Source organism: Pomacea canaliculata, linkage group LG8 (assembly GCF_003073045.1).
Source record: "Pomacea canaliculata isolate SZHN2017 linkage group LG8, ASM307304v1, whole genome shotgun sequence".
In the NCBI taxonomy this organism is placed as follows: domain Eukaryota; kingdom Metazoa; phylum Mollusca; class Gastropoda; order Architaenioglossa; family Ampullariidae; genus Pomacea; species Pomacea canaliculata.
The window spans coordinates 7,943,427-7,962,970 of NC_037597.1; the positions used below are offsets into that span (position 1 = coordinate 7,943,427).

General features: G+C 41.4%; 1 protein-coding gene across 5 annotated transcripts in view; it reads right to left on the minus strand.

The window, feature by feature from the left end:
• LOC112569792 (FMRFamide-activated amiloride-sensitive sodium channel-like) overlaps positions 1–17,877 on the minus strand; it is a 33,806-nt gene extending 15,929 nt beyond the window's left edge. The window contains exons 1-2 of one of the 5 annotated variants that reach the window (XM_025247709.1): positions 17,515–17,877; positions 16,815–16,921 (exon numbers count right to left, since the gene is read on the minus strand). Coding sequence is in view for 1 of the 5 variants with exons in the window: in XM_025247705.1 (XP_025103490.1) it covers positions 12,492–12,506 (15 nt within the window). In the remaining 4 variants the exon portion in view is untranslated. Of the gene's footprint in view, positions 1–12,491; positions 12,750–16,814; positions 16,926–17,514 lie in introns of those variants that run through there. The other 4 variants (XM_025247708.1, XM_025247706.1, XM_025247705.1 and 1 more) reach the window with 4 other exon arrangements.
• Between the last annotated feature and the right edge of the window lie 1,667 nt (positions 17,878–19,544).

The following is a 19,544-nucleotide window of genomic DNA, read 5'->3' on the forward strand; positions in this document are numbered from 1 at the left end:
CTGGCAGAGTCTTAAAATGTCCGACTTTTATTTCTGAAAAAAGAGGGTGTGCGTGTGTGCTTGTGTGATTGAGAGAGAGAAGAGTAAGAGAGACTTTTCATTTTCAAATGTTTTTATTGTTGTATATGTGTGCGTGTTGGGGGGATTCTGTGGGTGTATGGGGTTTATGTGTGCGTGAATGCAAGTGAGTAAGAGAGAGAGGGAAAGAGTTTTTTAATACAAAATAACAAAGCCACACTTTCATCGGAGATCAGTCTTCTGTCAAATGATAAAGGTGCTTCTATGGCTTCTTTAATGTCCTGACAACTTTACAGTTCACAAACGCACGCAGACACCAAAGTTTCACAAAAATTTACAACACGCATAATCGCACAAACGCTTGCACGCACGTGATGCACGTTTTAATACTCAGGCGCGTGTTCTCTATGATATGCGCACAGATTATGTACAGAAATGTGGAGAGCTAACAAGGTAAAAGATGAAGAGCCAGAGGCAGCACACACAAACAAAACAAAACAAAACAAAACAAAACAAAACAAAACAAAACAAAACAAAACAAAACAAACAAAACAAAAAGACTGCAAAAGCACAAAACAGAGACAGCTGGACATTTCCCTGTCAAGTGTTCGGTATTTGAAGTGACAGACCGAAGTACTTGCAACTTGTGGCGTGGAAACATCTTTTTGTGGAAACACATTATCTCGCGAGATTTCGATCCCTGAAGCAGACGAGGAACGTCCTATGCGTGCTTTTACGCCATCGTTCTTTCATGTATTATCTCTGCTCATGAATTGGCCCGACAGCCCTATCATCCATTTCTTTCACCTCACCTCCTCTTCTGGCTTAATTAACACTTCCTTTACTTTATTACATGCTAACATTCATTAGTTTCTACGGTTGTAAGCTACGAGCGAACTCTTGACAAAAACCAACTTAATTAACTGAGAAAACAATCTCGCTCAAAAATATGAGGAAAGGTTAAAGAAAGAACGGACAGACCTGTATCTAGTTAAACATTCTCCTGCGAGAGAATCACACCAGGGTCTTTTACTTCACTTTAATTTCTTGTTTCTTGTGTGTGTTTTTTAAAACTTTCTAGCTGAGATTGAAAGTGGAAACAAAAGGCTGGCATTGTCTAAGTCACCCTTTTTTTACATCCTTAAACATCAGCAGCAAAAGAGAGTTTTCATGAGTCAGCCACTTAAGAATGAAAGTGTGGCCTATGAGGTCATAATCACGCCAACGACCTACTGAAACCGGCACAAAAATTGATCACCCAGAAAGGTGTCTTTGTGTTGGGGTGGAAATTTTTACAGAATGATAGCTATGGATGAGGTTAGCGAAGAAAAATAAATAAATTTAAAAAATCTGAAAATGCGACGTGCAAACTTTTCGCAGATGACCATATCTTTTGTACACTCGAAACTCTTCTAAATATATATTATAGGAAGCAGGTGCTTCTTTCAGTCTTTAAAGTCTGCTTCACACATACTGACGACGTCATGCTGCGTTGTTAAAGCTTCATTGTTTTCATTTCTAAGGCTTGCTTGACATTTGCAACTCGATCTGATTGAACTGATCAAACCAAAAAACACTCGAAATTTGTCATCTGTCTTCGGTCGAAAAGACAAAAACTTGTTGCCGAAGCTCTAATTAGCTACAATTTGGAGAATGACTGCGCTTCCTTTGATCGTACACTCTGAAGAAAATTTGCCTCAGATGCACTTTCTATTGTGAAAGTTCCACCTCTGTGCCCGGATGTGCAATGACGTCATAAGGCTGGGCCCGCAGGTAGGCGGTGTTTGCTCGGCCAAATCTTGAGACACGTGATGGGCAGGGAGGGCCCTGTAACCACCAGAACTCCCTTCCTGGCCAGGGGATTGCAGGCTTCCTTCCTGTCATAGTGTCGAGTTTATTTCGCGAAAGACGCGCAGAGCTGTCGACAATTGTTGCCTTTGGTCGTGTAGTAATTTGTTGCCGTTTCAGCGCCCACCCTTTCCTCTCCGCTTTCTTATTTTCTCTCAACAGTTCTATTTTTTTCTTTGTGGAAGTCCGAAGGCAGTAGTTTAGATCACTCAGCTTCTGGTGTGTGTGTGAGAGAGAGAGGAAGGGAGAGAACTGCGTTCATGGATTTGCATGATCTTTATTTTTGTGGTTATTGCTATCAACTGGTAATGCAAGATAATACATTTTTTTCTTTTGTTTTAATGTGCTTAATGATTTCTCCACATAACAATTAACAATAACGTATATAGCGCCATATTTAAGCACTATGAACACGCTCATGATGCATTACAAAAAATTACACATACACACGTTCTCTCTCTCACGCAAGCACACACACGGACGCAAGTAAAATATGAAAACACGTTGTCTGTGAAATGCCATGTGAAGGAGGATGAAATATAACCGGTTGTTGCTCGGTTCATTACAAAACAACAACAACAACAACAACAAAACTTGTAAACCACGCTGCCAATGCCACTGTTCCAATCGAAGAACAGATCACATAGATACAAACCATTTTTTAATCCTCATCGGGTAGTCCACAAATACCCTTTTTTAAATCATAAAGAGACCGCAAGCCATAGGAAGAAATCAGTACAAATCCATACTTTCAAGACGTTCAACTTGTCATGATCCTTTATGCCTCACAGATCCATTTGCTGTCATAATAAATGGTGTATACAGCCAAGCTTATCTCGCCCTCAACCTTAAGTTTATGCGCACAACCTTTGCTTCTCACACCCTTCAACCTTGATCTATTTGGTGTCAGTTTGTATTACCAGCCCGGCGAGGTTGTCAATAAAAGCGCAATAACTCGGTCCATCATCCTCATAATGGCCGCAGTTTGTTTGGGATAGGATGCCCTGGAAAGCTTGTCATGCGGGAAAAGAAAAAGATATAAAACTGTTTCTTGATGTTACTTTTAGCTCAGCGTCATTTCATATACGATAAGAAGCTAGTTATCGTCCGCATGCGGTGCCATTGCCAACGGTTTGCTGGCAGACTGTAGGGTCTGTAATGTTGTTAGTCGCGCCTTGTCACTCCCCGAGGGAGTCTGACATGCACAGACTTATTTTATTTTATTTTTTGGATAGAGCTCTTAACGCGTAACGCTATTAATTTGCATAGTTTTTACTCTCCTCCATGCCAGCAACGAGCAAAACCGAGAAAGTGAGAAAGTGCATCGACAAAGCCATCCTGCCCTTACTCATGTAAACATGTCCGAAATGCTGAAATTGTTTTTTCTATGAAGAGAAGGTGGAGGATGCTGTTGAAGAACGATTAAATTCATCATTTTCAAGGCCAGCAAGCTTTCGGGTCTGCGTTTGTTGCTTCGGAAATGGTTCGAAACGTCTTGAACCTTCACGAGAGAGCTCTCACGATTGGCTGAGGTCTACATTGTTGTGTAAATATTTATTCTTTGCTGGAAATGTTTTCGTCATGACCAAGCTGGCCTGTTCTTTCTTGTTTATCCTTTTTGGAGAGCTGACACTTGGAGAGGGGATGGTCATGATCAAGTTTACGAGCCACATGAAAGAAGATAAATAGGGAGCAACAACACAGTATTGGGTTCCAGAAGAGTGCTACTGGACAGAGAGATAAGAAGAGCACCTGAGGAAAACTGAATAGAGCATAGAGGAGGAAACGACACTAGGTAACTGCAGAACATGATATCAAACACTGATGACCCTCAGAAAGAAAGGTCAAAACAGGGGTTGTGGTCAAAGATAGCAATAGTCACTTTCTCAAAGAAAGGTTTGCTAAAGTAATGGATAGAATATTCAAAAGACCTGAACAGACAGATATCAGCGGCCTCCAAGATAACAAGTTGAGAACTGTGAGCCTGCAGACCTGCCAGTGAATAATCTGAAGGGAAGTAAGTCCCTTACAACGGTCCTGCTGAGCTTCTGGGTTGGTAAAAACATTTAAATAAATAAATAATATTATTGATTCATTTTGGCTGTCTGTCGAAGCTGAAATTTTCATTTTGCATTTCTTGATATTTATGTAAACAGCTTTCTTCTTATCTGGAGATTATTTTTTAAATCATTTTTGTTTTCACGAAATGTTTCCTTGCTTCTGGGAAATTAACACAAAGTCAAGTGCGTCCCATGAAAAACTTCATTCCGACTCTTTGCTGGGGTTATGTTATATTTTCTTTCAGACTCTTAATCCTGTCTGTGTCAAGAGAGCAGCGAGTAAGAACCTCAAAGATTAAAATTCCAACATAAACATTTTCATTAGCTTGCGGAGAGAACACCAACGATGAAAGTTAAAACAACCTCTCCTCCTCCACCACCCAAATAAATAAAAGCTAAAGATCTTCTAACCCATAATAATCTTTAATTGCTGATTTCCCAAATTAATTTCCTAATCTCTTTTTGGGTTTGTTCCATGTTTCCCTGAAAATTCTGCCATCAGGTAAACATTCTGAGTCTGGCTATGTCCCAATGGAACCGAGCATGCGCTCGTCTTAAAGTACACTTTCTGGGCACTGAGTGCGGTTAAGCACCTCGACTTTATTATCCAGGAAATAAGTCAGTTCTTCAAGCATGAGGTTGTCATAATTAGATCTTTCTCCTCCTGTATGTAAGTGTGTATGTCATCTTATCGCAACGCTGCAATCAGTCTTTCTTAGAGTTAAAACTGAGGAAGACTAAACGAACTTTTCCCAAATCGGGCAATCGGGGTCTGTGCACGCACGCGCGCGAAACACACACACACATATCTTCAAACTAAACGAATAAACACTAACCTCCCTGGTCATGCACTAACAACAAAATGAACGCAGCTGATTACTGGGTCTGGCAATCAATGATTCGTGAAATCGCCCAAAGACAAATTAACAAGCAGTTGATTTTTCTGTCTCCGCTACAGTCTCCAGTCGCAGTCAATGGTGTGTGGTTTTCATTGAAGTAGGATTTTCTGCAGTTTGACATCGACCGCCTCTTCCTTGCCAGAAAAACGTGATTTCCCCAGCGAACTGGCGAATTTGCCGCCAATGGTGGACCATCTTGTGGGGGGAAGGATAAGCGATTATTACAGACTTCCGCTCAGAGATAACTCAGTTCGGTATAGGGTCGGTATGATGCTTGGTGGTTTTTCCTTGGTTTGATTTCTCGATCTGTCTCGGTTTAATAACTTTTGCACGCGAGCACACACAGATAGACACCACACACACACACACAAGTATACGCACCCTACAATCAATCAAAAGCGGATTGCTATTGTGAGAGGAACTTGTCAAGTAAAGGATAATTACTCAGCTACTGTAGGTCTGGAGAAAACCTTTGTTCTTTTCACACGACGTGAAGCTTCTGGCAGAGCCGATCGCGGATTAATTTGTCCTCTCGTTATTGACATTCAAACACTACCTCCTTGGATCTATTCACTTGCACTCACTCGAAGTGTTTTTATTAAACGCTTTGTAACAAAAATCCAATCACATCTGGCCCACCTGTGTCATTTCTGTTTTTCCAGCTGTTTGTCATTGGCAGCTAGACAATGTGAAATCCAATTTGCAAGGTCTGTATTGATGTAAATAATTCTTCCTTTGATAATGTGATGTTATTTCGATAATTTAAAGCATAATAATAAGAAAAACATGCTTGGCTGGTCCAACGAACGACAATTGGATATCTCTCAAAACATAAAGAATTAAAAATTAAAGTGAAAACTGAAAATAATGTATGTTTTACTTCAGAGAGAGAGGGAGAGAAAGCTACGGAAATCGTATCGAATAAAAGAATAAAAAAGTTCAGTGTGCTTTGGAGATTGCCATGATGGGATCAGTAAAGAAGTGCAGATGCAGTCCGCAGGCTGACAGTTCTTCTATTTTCTGCCATTGGCTACATCTGTCACACATCCGCCGCTCATGATACAGGGATGCGTGTATTGGTATCAGAACTGTTTCTGCCTCCAAGAGAAGTGTGAGAGAGAAGTTTCTATTAAAATCCCCGCAGGAGGGCGCTTTGCTTTGTCAACTTTTTGATATGTGAGAATATTCTGTAATTCCTTAAAATCAGAAACATATGTGGACTTAGACAAAGCGGCGCCAGACGGTGCATAATCGTTCTGCACTATTCAAACATACCCGCCATCTTTCTATTACAAAAATGATGTGAAAGTGGTCCAGAGGCTTAAAACACACATATGCATGGTTATGCACGTGCTCACAGATGTTCCTGAATTGCATAACCAAGCTTTTTAAACAGTGTTTTAAAAGGAAAGATAAAACCTAGGGCAAAAAGCCATATTTATCAAACAATAATCTGAGGCTGTCCTGGAACCCAAACAAAGAGGATGTCCAATTAAGGTCACTTGAGTGCAGATAGACTGTAGTTCGCACCAGCTGAGGAAAGGCTAAGAAAACAACACGACTGTGGAGGGAATTTTTAAAGAACTCCTTGATTTTGTAATGTCAGAGTACAAGAAAATGGTAAGGTATCCCAGGCGTGAGTACCCATGATTTTGCGTGTACGCGTGCATTCTGTTTCCCTATGATCTTAAGCGAACTATCACCCCTCAATCCCTCAAGACACAATCAAACTCTTCCACGGCCTTCTTTAAGGTTCCCGTGACAGAGAGAGAAAGAGTTATAGTAAATTCTTACCTTGACACGAGAAATATTATTTCCACTTAGCAGACTTCCGCTCACGGTTCAAGCCTTGCCTGGTTGCGAGGATGCGCCAGGTATGTATTCAGGAGCATCCCTTGGCCTACTCTCTCTCTCATTTCCTCCCCATCTCCCTCCCCTACCCTGCCAGCTGTCAGGTTCTGCGTCCGGCCAGCGTGTTGCAGCCACCTGTTGCTCGGGCGCCGTTGTGTGATGCTGGCTGGCAACTAGAGCGGCAAGTTCAGAGAAAGCAATAATCCATTCACATTTATTTCCTCTTATTATAAATGTTTGGCTTCGTGTGTGTGTGTGAGAGAGATATGGGGGTGGGGGAGTTACAGTAGTTTATCTTTTAGATAATGAAGTTTCCATTAGAAAAACAGCTAACTCTTTACGAAAATGTCAGTCTCAGAATACGTATGTAACCTACCCCAAGTGTGAAAATATTAACCTCATTGGAAGTTTTATACTGTTATCATTATACGTGAACCCTTTTTGTGACTGCATACAGTTTCGAAAAGAAAAGCAAAAATTGTACAAGATTAGGTGTTCTGCACACTAGAGCGAAAAGAAAAGCCTTTCGACTTGATCAGACTCATTTCATCAAGCCTTTCCTCACTGAATGACTTAAAGAAATCAGCCTAAAATAAAACGTGAGGAACTCTTATCGACCAGCAAGTCGTCTTTTGCACTTTAGTGGGTTTACTTTGCTCTTTATCGTCTCCTTTCAGGCAATAAGCTCTAGGAGATCCTTACGGTGGTACAAATAACTGGAGGTCAAGAGAAAGGGTCTTCTTCGCGAAGACGGTTACACATACACACTCACTTGGTCACTGCAACAGATTCTGTGAACAGTTCCCCACAACTGATCCTACCTACTACTAGCATTCAAAGCATTCAGCCCTGCATCTCAACACCCACTGCGACAGATTGTGGCATCGAACAGTCCTGCATCTGATCACATCATGGATACATGCATTTTCCCTCTGACCCTCTGCGTTGAGATCAGTGCTTTTATACGTAGACTATTTTTGGAGGATTACATCATTTTTATTATTGTATTCTTAAGGTTAGTCATTCGTTTAGGAATTATCCATACTTTTGGCATTCGCTGCTGGTTTTCGAGTGTGTCCACCCTGACAAATTCTTCCTTTTCTAGTTCGACGGATGTCTCCCGGTGCACTAAAGATTGCCAAATCACGGTAATGCCTTCTTTACATTTACAATGAAGAAGAAGAACCAGGACACTGTCGTTGCCCAGCAGCTTTAAACTTTTCTCTCCCTTCCTCCGTCCACGGAAGATGCCTCGTAAAACTCGTCCCTGGCGGGAAATGCTTGTGCGGTGTTAAGAATTTAACAGCAGAGAGGACTGGGCTACTGATCGCTTTGTTGACCTCGGTCGGCGAAGGAATGGAAAAAAATACTGCAGGAGAGTTATTTCGTGAGGTGGGGCAAAAATGCAAAACTCGTGAATGCGTGCCGATTGTTCTGCCGTTCTATTTGGCAAGACAAACAGGCGATCGCCGAAGCACGAAATGAAGTTTGGCGATCTCGTCGCCGTGTTCTTGGGCGCGAAAGCAAGCGAGACGCTTGGCGCTTGATTGTGGCCGCCGTTACTGTTGATCCCCGAGAACACTAATGTCACGTGACTTGCGGGGGAAGCTTAGGGTTAGTTATTTCTGAAAATACGATGTCGGGAGGCGCGAGTATGATTGTTGTATTTTGCCCACGGACGTGTATAGGTGGATTGCTGTCTATCTACCGAGACCAACGTTTAGCCTCTTGCGAAGTTCTCTGCTGCTGGTCTCGGCGAGCCTAAACAAAGGATGTGACTAAACCGGAAGCTTTATGCACTCCTGCCTCATTTTAGTAGTTAACTGGAAACAAGTCGTCTGCCAGCAGTCCAGTAATACAAGTTCGTGATTTTGCCGGATAAAAGTAATTCTGGAAGAGTACACCAATTTATAGGATAGAACGGATTTTCTACAGCGTACGTCACAATATGAGAGAAGAGGTAGTATCCACAGTGTACGTCACTATATAAGAGTGACTATCACTGTGTGAAAGAGCGTGACGTGTCTACAGAGTGCATCAATACTTTTATTTCCTCTGGGGTGAACATCTCTCGTTCCCAGACCATAGTGTTAATATCGATGTATCATTATCTCTTGAGTCTCGGTCAATGTAGTCTGTAGTCCATCTTCCTTGAGCTTTGCAGGATCAGTCACATCCGACCCTTTCTGTCGGCTTCTGCCACTAAAGGGCTTATGTGTGCTTTTGAGTTGTCCTGCTGGATATCTGCAACTCTCTATTCGTCGATCTCCCAAACCACATACTGGAGGAACTTCAAAGGGATAAAAATAATGCCGCCTGTGTCGTCTTCCCTAGGCAAAAAAAAAAAAAAAAAGAGATCATGCTACACACCTACACCCCCTCTTCCACGAGCTTCATTGACAACCAATTCTTTCTCGCATCGATTACAAGATCTACCCTTGTCTTCCCTACCTAGCCCCAGCATACCCGTCTGAGCTCCTGACGCCCTACCACCCGAGTCCTCTTCGGTCTGTTTGTATGTCACGCACCAGACGGGAGAAATTTGGCAGACACTCCTTTTCCTTCTTGGAGTCTCACTGTTTGAAATTCTGTGCACCTCTTTTTCAAAATGTGTCCATGTTCAAAGCTTTCATATCCGGCCGCAAAGCACATCTTTTAAGAAATTATTTCATAATCACACGTACCATTCCGCTCAGTCCTCAGTTCTTCATCTTCATCCACACACTTAGTGCATGCCTGCCATGGTGTCCTGTTCTGACGCTAATTTAATTTATGAGACTGTCGGTTTGTTTGTAGTCTTTCGTGTACTACGCATCGAGTTCGCATCCAGGCAGCGAAGTGTGCTTTGCAAATTCAATCTTTTTAGTAGGAGACAATGTAGGCTACGTGACTAAGAAAGAGACAATGCAGAAAAAATATACAGCTTTGAAGTAAGTATATATTTCTTTTTTTTCATTAAAGTATCTTTTGCCGTTCGTTTTCTATTTAAGTGAGGCAAAACTTATCAGCCTTATGTTTACTGTAATATGAACAAATGAACTGTTTAACGTAGAAACGACATATTTTCATTTTTGACTCCTTCAGATCATAAGACCCTCTCATCGACTAATGAGCCGCTAACTACTTTAAGAGCACTAGAATGTAATACTTTCCCCATCTGGAAACCATCTTCTGGAACAAAACAGTGGCAGGAGTATTTTTTGCGTCTGAGCCAAAAGTAATCAACTTTGCTAGAGATGGTTTCATTCAAAGATCACAGGATTTTTCAAAATGTGATTCATCATCAATGGCCACAACAGTTGGAAGATCTGCCAGCACTTCTGACTTTCATAACTTTCTGTGCCTGTGTCTCATTTCTTCTAGAAGAGCTGATGGTAAGGGTTTTAAGACGACCTTCCAGATCGAGCGCACTAGTAATTACACCAACGGATTCTCGCCTCGACGAAACCAAAATTTTATTTTTATGAAAAAATGCAATACATGATCAGCCCTAGCTAAGTTGTTTGAATATATTCCTAAACTATGGCAAATATTGATAACGTTATTTACCTGAGGCTCAGTAGCTCAGGTCATGGTAAACACTTTACACTTTGTCTATTTTCTCCAAACTCTTATCATCGTGTCGCCGAGAATTGAAGTTCGATAAGATTCGAGATTCGGTCCATTTTTCTTTGTCTACAAAAGTATAGTTTGTCGTCTCACTCACCATTCTTTTCGGATAGACTGATAAATCTCATCTAGAAAAGTGAACACGACTATTTGGCACGCAGCACTTGCGCAAAGATTTTGAAAAAGTTCGGAGATGGAAGTGAGGCAAATCCCTCCATTGAAATACAGTCCATCGCAAAATCCAAACGGGAGTCCATCAACAGTCGCTGCCAGGAAAATTTACAGTACGAACGAAAGAGCACAAAGAGAAAAGTCTGTCATAAATTCATTTTTCACTTGTCAAAAGCTTATTTCCCTTTTTCTCCCTGTAACGAGCATTGAGCTCGCACCCACACGAAGAAATGTACTAAAAAAAAAAAAAAAATCGGCAATTTTATGAACTTAGCGTACAAGAGCGATCGGGAACAAACGTGTTTAGGTTAAATGTCTGGTAACCAGCTAAAATACTTCAATCCTGAGAAAACCAAGGGAAGAAATTTCACGTAAATTCTTTTCCCCTCTCTCTCACATACACACTCTTATCAAGGACTTGTATTGGTGGATTGCTGTCTGTCAAGACCAACGCTTAGCATCTTGCTAAGTGATCCGCTGTTAGTCTCGGCGAGCCTAAATAAAGAATGTGACTAAACCGGAAGCTTTGTAGTCTCATGCCTCGTTTTAGCAGGTTAACTGGAAAAAATCGTCTGCCAGCAGTCCAGTAATACAAGTTTGTGCTCATCAAACATATCACCCACCCACACACTCCTAACTACAAATCACCTTCTTCGGTACATAAATTTCTTACTCTCACAGTGACAGTGTTACTATTTATAACGAGAGGAAAGAATGTATGCACAGATAATACTTGCCAGACATACAGTAGACTTATGTCTCACTCCTACCCCCCCCTCTCTCTCTTCTCTAATGGTAACAGAAATTTTGCGTAGAACATCCATTTTGTGCACCGCGGTTTGCCAAGACCGTACGTCTGCAATATTTCATTATCGCGATGGTAATGAAAGTGGTCAAAATTCATTCACAAGACAGATGAGTGTGATGTTTAGGCGACTGGACAAATAATTGAGGTTTTCCACGCGAAAGGTCGTCGCTTCGCTAGAGACTAATCAATGAGCTTCAGAACACGTGCTGCTGCACGCGAGAGAGAGAGAGAGAGGAAAACGAGACAGAGACAGAGAGAGAATAATGGGAAAGTGAGAGAGAACGAGAGACTGCGTGTATTCGTTGCTTCTTTTGAAACTTCGTAACTCCGTCTGCACTTCTTCGTTTTGCAGGATTAAATGTTCCTCACTTCACCGAGAATTTCATTTTCTTCCCTGCAGGCCGTACAATCTTCCTCCCCCAGCCCTGCTCTCCGATAACCTACATTCTCCTCTGTCCTTTCTTCTGATTGCATTTCAAATGCGTGTGTATATAAAGGATGTTGACTGAACTTACAAAAAGTATTTTTAGTACCCTTTGTGCCTCCTGTTCCATGGGTGTTCTATCATGCTCACTGATGCTTCCTACAATCCAGGAACTGATGACCATTGCACTCTGCTCTTCACTGTATTGGCCCACAAAATGTATTCCAATCTTCCAACCTAATATGAAAACCAACCTTTCTTTTCCTCATTTGACTACGAACTCTCAAACCTTTACTTTTCTGCTGTTCTTCTCTCCATTTCTAATTGTTATGTTGCAATGTTTTGATTTATGCTTGTCTTATTTTTGAGTTTATATTGGTATATTTGTAATTTTTTGTACCTGTACAGCGCATTATGCCACTGTAAAATAGGGAGTGCAACAATAATAATAATAATTTTATTTTAATATTGTTGCATGTGTAAACAGATCGCATACAAAGTAAAATCGAAGTGCGTGTAAACAGACCATATAATCTTTTAACTTAGTCATGGACACAAAACACGTATTTGAGTTAATTTTTTTCAAACTCTATCAACCTAAAAGCATCCTAAAAGTAGTGCAACAGGCCAAGAACTTTGGAGGTTAAAATAACCGGTTCAGATGAAAGGAAACCATTACACTCATGAAAGTCGAGGAGTCAGGTATGAGATAATTAAGAATTACTCTGAGAGGCGACTTAAGGCGCTGTTTCTATACAGATCATTAGCCTTGTGGCTGGCGTGCATGACTTGACTATACTTGCCTGTATCTCAGCCATGCTGCTTCAGCCGTCTTGTTCGCAGTACACCTAATACGTCATGTCCGCCACAGCTGGTCCTGTTTACTGAAGGCACTTGCGACGGACTCGGTTTCTTCTACGGCTAATTAAGTAATTTCCGCATGACACAAATTAATGTCAGCTTCTCCATTCCTCCACACGACTACTTCCAAGCTTCCATGTTTTCTTCCAGACGTCTGCTTGTCCTCCTTACATGCGTCAAAACTGGTTGACGTCATTCTCTCTTGTGATGTCAGTTTCTATGACCTCAGCTGAACTCTGACCTACTACTGCTACAGTGTTCATCTGTGAAGTCCCTGACCGACTGACTGCATGCGGACGCCATGGTACCTAGAAAAGTCTGGACCGGGGAGAGAGAAATGACAAGCACGTCCAGTCTATCTTCACTGTAATTGATCATATATTAGAATTACGGGGTCTGTGTGTTTGTTTGTGTCTAAGGAGCGCACTCGCGCGCGCGCACGCACACAAACAAAGAGAACAGTAGCAGCAAGGCACCATAGGCGGGCCGTGTTTTTTTTCCGATCCGTTCCTACCGATGCCGTCTGTTTGAAAAGATAAATATTTACATCCCTCAGGGGTGTTAGCTTCCTTAGCTCCCATCTTTCTTTTGTCCTCGGTGTTTGTTCTCTTAAGAAAAGACAACAGTTTAACAAGTTACCTTGCCAGTCGCCTGCGCTGACTGGAATTACAAACAAAAGATGTCAGTGACACCGTGCCAAGGGCTCTTGTTCGTGTCATGTGACTTGGTCTTGTTAGTGCAAGGCTTTCTAACACTAGTTTGTATTTTGTAGATTTCTGTGTGAAAGTTTTGTTGCTTACAGGTGGAAAAATGTGGAAAAAGTGTAGGTAAGGACGGGGAAGCTACGAACATTAGCATCGGTCTATAGTCAGCTATTCATAATAGGATTTTTTAAGAATCAGAAAAAAGTTTTAAAATAGTTAACTTTCTTCCTCTCGAGTAATTCTGTAGTAATTCTCTTTTTATGAGGGATTTCCCTGTTCAAAACTTGTCATAAATAGAAAGGCAAGCCCTTAGGACGCTCGTTCGCTAATGTCCCTAGCAATGTCAGTAATATAAATATGTGCTGCGGAAGAAGAACTGATGAGTATCGACTTTTAAGCGTGGTTTGTTAACTTTATCAGCAGCACTGACTCCTAGCTAGTGCACAAATTAGTTTTTCTTGACCGAGAGTAGACGATTACATGGCTTCTAGTCTCACAAATCTCATTATGCTCATGAGATACAAAGCTTTGAACATCGCAGTTCCCTCCTGTATTTTGGATAACAGGTCATGATCTCATTTCCTACGAAAGGAAACTGGATTTTAATTAACATACCACCTTATTTTAATGTACTGCAAGCTCTCGCATTCGTTACGATCTTGAATGACATAAGAAGTTAAAATTTAGGTCAATTAACGGGCGCCTTACCCGCCTCCCCACCCCCGACAAAAAAAAATCGCTACACACTTAATTGTGTTGCAAACCAGTAACAAGGTTATGCTTTATTAATTTATCTGCTAACAACTTTGAGCTTAATTTCATGCTTGGCTAGCTATTTAAAGCTGTCTGCATGCAGGCTGAAGTCCCGCATCAACCTTTAACATGAAAATCAGACATTTGAGAAAGTTCTGAACCATGCTCCTCAGCTGCCAGGCTTCTGGGCGTCAGCTCGGGTTCACTCGGTACGTTCAATTTGCCTATCCAGGATAGTATCTACTTCCACAATCACACCGACTAAGTGAGAGTCGCTTCCGTCTTTTCAAAGTTAGTTGCGACGGTCAAGTTCGTGTCTAGCTACTGATGTATAAAGAGCAAGATGAGAAGGGTTCAACCAGTGTAAAGGATCCTTGTTAGGCTTTCACATTTGAAACCGCGTGGTCGTCAGTGTGGTGGGTAGCGAGGTTGTTTAGCACGATTGTCATTGGGACGATCACATTAGACTGTCTTGTTTGTTTGCTGCTATTTGGCAGTTTTTGTTTATTACTTGTACTCCTCGAGGAGCATAGGGCAGAAACAATCTATTTGGCAGTGGAATAATAATAATAATATAATAATAATAATAATAATAATAATAATAATAATAATAATAATAATAATATAATAATAATAATAACTTCATTTAAAAGAGAGAGAGAGAGAAAGGAATGCAAAGGGGAGAGAAATAGACGAGAGAAATATATCTTTATATAAAAAAAAATCGACATAAAAAAATCAAGCGAAAGGAACGGCAGGTATTGCGGGTTTTTTGGGGGTTTTTTTATATATTTTTTTTTTATTTAAAATAAGTACAAGTGCTGCGCAAGCTACACCTGAAAGGGTTTTCAATGTAAGATCCACTTTCGTTGATCTGATATCAACCTTTTATGTCGTCCTCTCCTTGTTTCAATCGAGATTAAGCTCGAGGTATGTCTGATAAGGTAAATGTAAATGTCTGGGACACACACACACATGCACGCACGCACGTTATTCAAGCACGGCAAAGATAAAAATAAAATTCTACAGGAAATTGAAAAGACTACTGACCTGAACAAATGCAGAGAACATTCACATAACCTCAGGAAGAGAAATAAAAGTCACGTGCGTTTTTGCGGGCGTGTGATTGGATGGGTGGTGAGGAATGTACGGCGCAGAATCGCGTTAATGTCTGGAAATGAAAGCTTATCACAACCACAACGCAGCAACACGATTTTACTGCCCTTTCTTATTTCCAGGAAAGCGATGCACGAAATAGCTTGCTGAATAAAAACGCTTCTCATCTGCTAAAAAGTTGCCGATCTTACTACGAGTCATATGGGTGTCTGTGGTTTAAAAAAAAAAAAACCGATGCGGGAGAAAAAAACAGGCCAGGGTTTTTTTCTTTTCTTTCTTTCTCTTTTTCCTCTCTGCCTTCTTTTCACGCTATAGTAATTTTAAATATTATTGGTATTAATGATATTTTTCAGTACATTGCTTTCGAACGAGTAAAATTAACCAATCAATCTCATTCACACGTATTGTCCTTGATTTTGTTCAGGTAAATAAAATACTAAATATCAAGCGATGTTCTTTGGTTGTTTTCTTTAGACAAATGGTTTTCCGCAGAACTTCGGGATAAAGAAAGCTCAACACAGTTTTTAAGAAAAAAATGATATTTTTTGCAGAAATAACGACACAATCTGTGGAACATCTTTTTAGCAGATAAGCTCGGCGAAGACTTTGACTAAAGAGCATTCTCGTGAGTGGAGCTCGTGAGTTTATGGGTCTGCAAAAAGCGTCACTGGCCCCTTTCATTAAGGTCTGTCTGGGAATTTGTCAGGGCTCAAGGTCCCTGCTTCTGGCTAAATTGTACCCAGGGAGTTGTCTTAAGGTCACCGCCCTCCTCTTGTGATCATTATTTACATTCTGGATCTCGGGATGGGAGGCGGGGAATGGAGGGGGTGAGAAGTGGGAGGGAGAGCGAGGGGAGGGGACAATCATGGAATTTTTGAGAGCTCATCTGTTTGTTAGTTTGTTTCTTTTTTCTCTTTCTTTCGGTAAATATTAAGGGGTTATCTTACGCATATTCTACCACCTCATGTGCATCCAGACGTTTCTTAAGTTTCAAGCCCACACTGCACCGCTACAATGTGTCGAAGCGCGTAGCACTCGAACATTCCCCAGAACATCAATGTACTTAATCCGCTTCTTGTCATATTCTTCACGGCTTGAGTGTACATTCTGTTTGTATGAGAACATAGTTCTTGTGAGTTCATCTTTCTTTCTTTCGCCTGTTCTTTCTTTCTATTTTCTTTAGTTTTTCTTCTTTCTTTTTTTCTTTCTTTTACTCTCTTTTTTTCTCTTTCTTTATTCTTTTGTCTTTCTTTTTAATCTTTATTTCTTAAGGAAATTATTTGTGTGACATTTTTTTTTTAATTTAAGCATTTTTTACCCTATCAATCCTTATTTTTCCCTTCCTGTCTGTCTGACTGACTGTATGTCTGTCTGACAAATAGTGGATCAACACCTCCTATGCGGGAATTTAGTAATGAAATAAAAATGTTTTTCTAGTAAATGTACAGTTACTTGGTCTTACGCACATCCAGGTAATACAAGCTCATTTCCCTAAGAGCATTGCTCATTGATTCTAAAAGAGGAGAATACCTAGTGTTAATTTACATCAAGAATCTCTCCAGATTCGTTCTTATCAAAACGTTTTTCATATCCATCCTTTTCTGCTTCTCTCCAATGCTCTGGACAAGATAAACTGTATATTTTTTTTCAGGTGAGGACAGTATACAGACAATTCGAAAGGTAAGCAAATACCTTCAGCTCACGTGCAGTAACACCCTTGGGCTGGAAAATGTTTTTCTGCGATTAAACATTATCTCCGCTATGACATTCTGGAATGCTGCCTCGAAGTCTATCAGCTGCTACCTCGACATGAAAAAGTACACCCGTTAAAACATATGTTATATGTACATTTTAAACTAGTTCTCTCTATTACTGCGAAATGATAATAGCTTGTGTTGTTCATAATTAATAGAAAGTAAATTGTTTTGTCGCTAACTAGGTCTGTGAGTTGCATTTTGTGACATCAAAACTCGCACAATTTGTTGACCAGTCATACTTAGCGAAAAATAACTATTACACTGACAAAAGTTTTAGGGCGTCATACTTTCTCGTTTACAAGAGACTGTACTGGTAAACAAAATTTGCGATGCCTGTCCTCCGTCTCTCCTGTTACTTCTTTTTCTTATCGCTGTTATCGGCCGAGCACTAGAGCACTGATAATAGCTTTAACGCTTCAATGCATTTAAAATACAGTTTACGAGGAACCCGTGACAATGAACCCACATGCATCATGCAAACGCGAGCTATGTAGACCGAAGTGAAGTGAACAAGCGAGGCTAGGTGGAGGGGTGGGAAGGTGCAAACTGCACATTTCTTTAAAAACAGTTTACAAAATCTTAAAGAGGCGGCTGAAGGATGGGGAAGACATACGGCACGTGGATGTCATACTCACTTGCACTTGCCGAGTGAATCAGAAGTTGCCTTAGTTGTCAGACCACGCCAGCACCACAGATCTCATTTCATCTGCACAGACCTCGTTGTCAGCGCCTTATATCCTTGTAGACACCCTCCAAGCCAAGCACGAGACCACCACACACGATGGAGGCTAGATCCTCACACCTCTGCGCTGTTGCTGCTGCTGTTGCTGCCCCAGGCCGACTTCTCATCTACGTCTGTTGTGCGGCTCTCGCGGTGCTGTCGCCCCGTCACGTCCAGCAGCACGGTGGGTGCTGTCAGGGAGGCTGACGATAACGCAGGAGAGCCAAACAAAAGGAACATAGCCCGCTAGGCGCGGAAGATATACGCATCCAGGCGGCCATCTGCCCGCGAGAAGTCGGTCCTTGACTGATTCGTTTTACGTTAACAGACTCCGGAACCAACCCGTAGAGCTGTGCCACTCGTGTAGAAATAATGTATATCTCTTTCTTTTTGCAATAACTTTGAAGAAAATGGGATAGCAGAATTTATGTGTAGTACGGTAGTCTACGTGTAACAAAAAAGAGTGAAAGTCTCCTTTTCGGAAGAGAAAGGTTTGACATATGGTATTCCATTTAAACTGAGAAACTGTCTGAAGCATTTAAATTCTGAAGAAGATTTTTGGGACGAAAAGCACATTCTGTTCGTAAAGTTTGTAAACTTCATAGACTTGCTTCTACGTTTTAGTGTACACTTTGTACCATGACATCAGTGTTTTGTGAATGTGCTCTATAACCTTCGTTTATTCTTCTCTTATTATGCACAAGTGGAAATTTTTTTTTTTTAGGCCCTTCGCCCCTCCTGGGGCACAGGCCATCGACTACAACCTTAACTTTGATAGCAAGGATTTGTTTTACGGGGTGGGGGTGCTGGCCCCACGCCCAACCCTCCTCCTTTTTCAGCCGGGCTTGGGACCGTCCTTGGCGGAGGGCAGCCAGCCCTGTAAACAGATGCCACGTGCAGAGAAAGAACAGCATGGCCGAGACGAGAAGTGAACTCAGGGCAGTCAACCTTCACTGTAGCTGTAGCCAGGGCCGTGCTTAGGGGCAGGCGGACGAGGCATCTGCCTAGGGCCCCGCGCTATTGACGAACGTTACAAATAAATTAATCGTAGGCTTATGTTGTAATGTGTATGCAGCGTGCTGTCAATGATAAAAGACGAGATATCCCTGAGGAAAAAAGTGACTTTAGATCCCAACTAAAACCGTGTGATCGTGGCGTGAGGGCCCCGCACATGCCCTTTGCCTCGGGCCCCGCGGGGGCTAAGAACGGGCCTGGCTGTAGCAGCGCTAGCCGTTGCGCCACCGGGCCGCTCAAGTGGAAGTTTAGATACTTGTATTTTTAACATAAGTGTATGTGTAGTATATATCTGCGTGCTTGTGTGTGTGTTTTTTTTCTCAAAAGATTTTAAACCGTCCTGCTGACGGAAAGGTATGCTAAGTAAGCTTTCATGCACACAGCCAGCAGCATAGACACTGTGATTTAAATCAGTTATCTATTTCACAGCTACGGTGATTCAACTCAGCTATATCACAGACACAACCATTTAAACTAAAGTTGGAATTTTTGTACCACAGATTTATTTCATAAATTTAAACAACCAGTGGACAGTTATTGATGTCTCTAGACTACTGCCTTGCGTTCAAGCAACAACAAAAAAAAAAAACAAACAAAAACACCAAAAAATAAAACTCGTCTCGACTTGTCTTCACGAAACCCAAGGGCGCAAATGGGTCTAACAGTGTGTCAGTCCCGAATTTTGTGTAACGCTGCACTCTGCATCACGTTTTATTGTAGAGCAGCTACATTGAAACGCCTTTTCTCTTCCTTCTTCGTTTTTACTTTTGTTTCCTCTTTTTCCCGTACTTTCTCTATGCCCCCCCCCCCAACTTCCTTTTCCTCCATTTCAGTTTTCACCTCCCCTTTACCTTCTTACGGCAGCATTTATTCGTTTTCCATGCCAGCCAGGCTGTAGACACAAACTCTATCTGATACATCTTAACAACA